This window comes from Orycteropus afer, unplaced genomic scaffold, assembly GCF_000298275.1.
Source record: "Orycteropus afer afer isolate SDZICR_OR568_19922 unplaced genomic scaffold, OryAfe1.0 scaffold00310, whole genome shotgun sequence".
Lineage (NCBI taxonomy): Eukaryota > Metazoa > Chordata > Mammalia > Tubulidentata > Orycteropodidae > Orycteropus > Orycteropus afer.
Genome location: NW_006921897.1, coordinates 1,744,721 through 1,750,179, shown reverse-complemented (window position 1 = coordinate 1,750,179; position 5,459 = coordinate 1,744,721). Strand labels below are relative to the sequence as shown.

Here is a 5,459-nt window from a genome sequence, read left to right as displayed (position 1 = left end):
TTTTCTTCATTCTTCATTGCTCTGGTTGAGGAGAGACCAATTGTTGCCGCTTAGATGGCCGCTTGGAAGTTTTGAAGACCTCAGTTGCTACTCACCAAAGTAGGGTGTTTGATGTTCCCTATGACACACATGTACGTTTTCTTTTTAATCCTCACAACTCTAGGAGGTAGGCACTACTTCTAACCCCATTTTATAGATAAGGAAGTGAGGTTAATAGCTTGTCCAAGAAGCAGAGGTGGTATTTGAATCCATATATTTTATAATTAAGACTAAGGCTTTGAATTTTGATGAAAATTATTTTATTCAAAGCCTTAATCTTCATTTTATAATGTTAGGTTTACCAAGGGTGAGCCTCCATATTAGTAAGCAGAGTCCAGATATTCCTACAAAGCTAGGGGCATGGCCCAGGCAAGGAGAGGACTGCCAAAATTCCTTATTCTTGGGGCTGCTGAAAGGCATTCACCCACATGGACTGTAGGGATCTCCTTACTCCATGCAAGGAACGGACTTTGTGTCTTTCCTCCTCAGCTGGAGCCAGTATAGGGCAGTTATATTCTCTAAAATCTATACTTTTCTCTCATTTATTTTAAACACACACACACACACATTAGAAATCATGCCAGTTACCATATATAATCAATTTCTCAACAATACTGCTATGCCTTGTTTTAAGGATATCTGATACTATTGTTTGTTGTTATGTGTCGTCAAGTCGGACCCGACTCATGGCGACCCTTCCTTGGGTTTCCGAGGCAGTATCACTATGGAAGTACATTGCCCCATCTTCCTTCTGAGGAGTGGCTGGTGGGTTTGACCCGCCAGCCTTCTGGTTAGTAGTCAAGTACCTTAGGCACTATGCTACCAGAGCTCCCATACTGTTGTTTAGGTGCCTTCAAGTCAGATCTGACTCATAGTGACCGTACGTAAAGCAGAATGAAACACTGCCCAGTCCCATGTCCTCCTGACAATCATTGCTATGCTTGAGCCCACTGTAGCAGCCACTGGCTGAATACATCTCGTTGAGGGTCTTTGTCTTTTTCACTGACCTACTTTACCAAGTATGATGTCCTTCTCCAGCAATCGGGCTCTCCTGATAACATGGCAAATGTAAGTGAGATGAAGTGTCACCACCCTTGCTTCAAAGGTACATTCTGGCTGGACTTCTCCCAAGACAGATGTGTTTGCTATTCTGGCATTCATGATATATTCAATATTCTTCCCCAATGCCATAATTCAGATGATCTTCCTTATTCACTGTCCAGCTTTTGCATGCATATGAGGTGAATGAAAATACTATGTCTTGGATCAGGTGCATCTTAGTTTTCAAAGTGACATCCTTGCTTTTTAACACATTAAAGAGGTCTATTGCAGCAGATCTGCCCAATGCAATACATTATTTGATTTCTAGACTGTTGCTTCCATGGGCATTGATTGCGGATCTAAGTAAAATGAAATCCCTCACAACTTGAATCTGTTTCACATTGATCATAAAGTTGCGTATTGATCCAGTTGTGCAGATTTTCATTTTCTTTATGTTGACATGTAATCCATGCTGTTCTTCATAAGTAAGTGTTTCACGCTTTCTTTGCTTTCAGCAAACAAGGTTGTATCATCCACATTATTTGCTCAGCATACAAACCGAATAAGTAGAGTGAAAAGACACAACCCTGACACACATCTTTCCTGATTTTAAACCACACAGAATCCCCTTGTTCTGTTCGAACTACTGCCTCTTGGTCTATGTACAGGTTCCTCATGAGCAAAATTGTGTGTTCTGGACTTTTCATTCTTCACAGGGTCATACATAACTTGTTATGATCCACATAGTGGAATGCCTTTGCATAGTCAATAAAACACAGTAAACGTGTTTTCTGCTTCAATTATTTTTGAACTATCTTCAGCAAAACTTACCTGTGTTTGAAATTAATGATACTGGTCAATAATTTCCACATTCTGTTCGAGCACCTGTTTTTGAAATGGGCACAAATATGGATCTCTTTTAGTTGGCTAGCCAGGTAGCTATCTTACAACCTTCTTGGCATAGACGAGCAGGTGCTTCCAGGGTTGCATCTGTTTGTTGAAACATGTCAATTGGTATTCTGTAAATTCTTGGAGCCTTGTTTTTTTTGCCAATGCCTCAGTGTAGGTTGGACTTCTTCATTCAATACCATTGGTGCTTGATCACATGCTACCTCCTGAAATGGGTGAACATGGACTAATTCTTCTGGGTACAATGACTCTGTATGCTTTCCATCTTCTTTTGATACTTCTTGCATTGTTCAATTTTTTTCCCATAGAATCCTTAAATATTGCACCTCGAGATTTGAATTTCTTCCTCAGTTCCTTCTGCTTCAGATATACAAAGTATGTTCTTCCCTTTTGGTTTTCTAATTCCAGGTCCATCTTTGCACATTCCATTAAAGTACTTCATTTTGTCTTCTCAAGACACCGTTTGAAATGTACACGTAAGATGCTTCTATAACTTAGGAGAAAGTTCTTTTTCTAAGAAGCAAGGTATGTTTATTCATCCATTCAACAATGTAAATATGCATAAAATTATTGAGCCCATATATTCTACACCAAGTTATGTGTTTGGTGCCGGGCATTCAGAAATGAACAGCACACGATGGCTGCCCTTATAGAGCTTATAGTCTAGCAGGAAATACAGAAAAAGAGGCAACTGCCTGAAAGCCAAGACAAAATGCAGGGGGGGGGCTTATTATGACATAGCATGAACAGCTAACAGAACTGGGGTACAGGGGAGGAGCAGAGGCAGGGAGAAAAAGCTTACCTGAAAAAGGTAGCCAGGAGACAGAATGTCTGATGGAGGAACAGGAGCTAGCAAGGGGGAAAGGATGGAGGCTGGGAATAGTGTTCCAGAGTGAGGACAGTATGTGCAGAGTCCAAAAAAGACACTAGGGCATTTGAGAGGGCATGTTGGGAGCCAGGGAGACTGCTGCAGTTGTTAAGGCAACAGATAAAGTTAGCTTGGACAGAAGGGAGTGGTTTTGAGAGATACTTAGACCATTAGCAGTTGCCACCAAGTTGATTCTAACTCAGGGTGACCCCAGGTGTTTTATTCTAACTGATTAGAAGTGGGGCATGAGTGAGAGGGGGACTCCATCAAGTTCCCAGGCTTGGGCAACTGGGGCAATGTCAGTGCCATTCAATGAGATGAGGAACATTGTTAGAGGGGAAGAGATGCACGGAATATGAGTTCAGCTGGAGTATATTGAGCTTTAGTTGCCTGTGGAAAGTTCAAGTCCACACATCATAATCACAGGGCTGGAGCTTAGGAGAAAGAACTGCACCACAGAGACAGACTTCAGAGTTCATCCCTCACTGGCAATGTCTTTCCATAACTGTATTCTATACCCAATGCTAATTCAGCAAATATTTACTACCTCCCTGCTAAGTGCCAGGCACTGTGCTAGGTGTGAAACTTGATGTGAAGAAAAACAAACAAACAACAAAACACAGCAAAACCTTAAAAACAGTTTGGCTCATTTTTATAATAATTTAATGTGTTTTGGTTTGATTTGACCAAATCTTTTATAAGCTGCTTAGTAGTTAAAAGTCAAGAAATTGTTTGGAACTATTTGTTACAATCCCCATTATTCACAGAGTAATGTGGTAAAATGAACAAGGTGTGGAGCATAAATAGCACTTTGATTAAAATTCACAAACCATGACGGATAAAATCATTACTCAGGCACGTCATGTCTTCAGAGCACCGCCTTCATCACCACAAATACATCAGGCAGTCTTAGATGCAAATCCAAGTGACTTCCAGCAGGCAGTTTTATTACGGATGGCAAGAAAGTCACTAAAATAAAAGCAATTCTGCTTCACTTTAATATTGCCAGTTTGTCCTTTATTGTTTTTTCTCCAGTGATCATTTCGTGAGAGACATTAAACTTAGAACGAAGACATTAAACTTTCCCTAAGATAAGTTTGGGAGCTCTGGTAGCATAGTGGCTAAGACACTTGACTGCTAACCAGAAGGCTGGCAGTTCAAACCCACCAGCCACTCCTCGGAAGGAAGATGGGGCAACCTACTTCCATAGTGATACTGCCTGAGAAACCCAAGGAGGGGTCGCTATGAGTCGGATCCAACTTGATGGCACATAACAACAACAACAACAAGATAAGTTTAATGATGAGAGAGACTAACAGGCTATGAAAAAAGGGAAAAGTCCCTTGCAGGCAGAATGTGAGAATGAGCTGCCGCTCTCTCTAGATGCCAAACTGGTTTGTCACATGCACGCAAACTCAGAAAATGGATTAACTAAAAATAATATAATAAAGAAAAGTACCTTTTGAAAAAAGTTTACATGCTTGAAAGAAAGAGTATCCAATTCCCACTGCAGAAAGAAAATGTAATGCCATTAAATAAGAATACCAGGATGAAAAATGGAACAAAGCAAAATGTACTTTTAGTGACTAATGATGTGGATGGGTCTTGGACAGTCTCCTCCAAACGCTGTTCCTTAACCCAAGGTGTACTCTTCCAGGAATGCTCCTTATAGAAGCTGAGTTTTTAAGAATAATTAATCAATAAGCTTTAACTCTGAGGGAAGGGACAATTCCACTTACTCAGTATCTGTTTATAGTCTAAAATTTTTTCTCATGGCATCTCCACAGCAACACCTTGAAATAAGTAGATGTTATCATTCCCATTTTACAGACAAGGAAACTGAAGCTCAGAAAGCTTAAGTGAGTTGCCCAAGGTCATACAACCAGCAGATGGAACCAGAGGTCTAAATCTAACTGAGGTCTTTCTGTCCCCCAAATCCTTGGTTTTCTCTACTGTTGAATATCAAACGATTCTATTTTATTCTCATAGCTGATGGGTTTTATCCCCTTATTGTTTTTTGTTCTTTTGACTGCTTTTTTTTTTTAATAAGTATCTTCCCTGTTGTTCTCATTCATTTAAGACACTGTGTATAGTTTTATTTATGAGTGTGTTTTTATAATTAATTAACAATGAACTTTTGGGGGAGCTCTGGTGGCATAGTGCCTAAGGCATTTGAGTGCTAACCAGAAGGCTGGCGGTTCAAATCCACCAATCACTCCTTGGAAGGAAGATGGGGCAGTCTACTTCCATAGAGATACCGCGTGGGAAACCCAGGGAGGGGTCATCAACTCGATGGCAGTGAGCTTGGCTTGAGTATAGACTTTTTATCATCTTAGGCTAGATAGCTGCTTTCATCACCTCTTTTTCATCTGACCCATGCTGAGGATGAGATATATCTTGACTAATTAAACCTGGCTCAATTTGAAAGAAGTTTCCCTCCATTCATAAAGTCCCTGATTCCACTTGACAAATTATGGGGACTGGATCTAGCCCCATGGTCAACTAATTAAGGCACTTGACTGCTAACCAGAAGGCTGGCGGTTCAAATCCACCAGCCACTCCTCGGAAGGAAGATGGGGCAATCTACTTCCATAGTGATACT

At 40.6% G+C, this 5,459-nt stretch overlaps 1 protein-coding gene across 1 annotated transcript in view; it reads right to left on the bottom strand.

The window, feature by feature from the left end:
- The window catches only part of MCF2 (MCF.2 cell line derived transforming sequence), a 92,930-nt gene that overhangs the window by 44,780 nt on the left and 42,691 nt on the right, over positions 1 to 5,459 (bottom strand). The window contains exon 13 of the mRNA XM_007951728.1: positions 4,317 to 4,364. Within this exon, the coding sequence (XP_007949919.1) occupies positions 4,317 to 4,364 (48 nt within the window). The remainder of the gene's footprint in view (positions 1 to 4,316; positions 4,365 to 5,459) is intronic.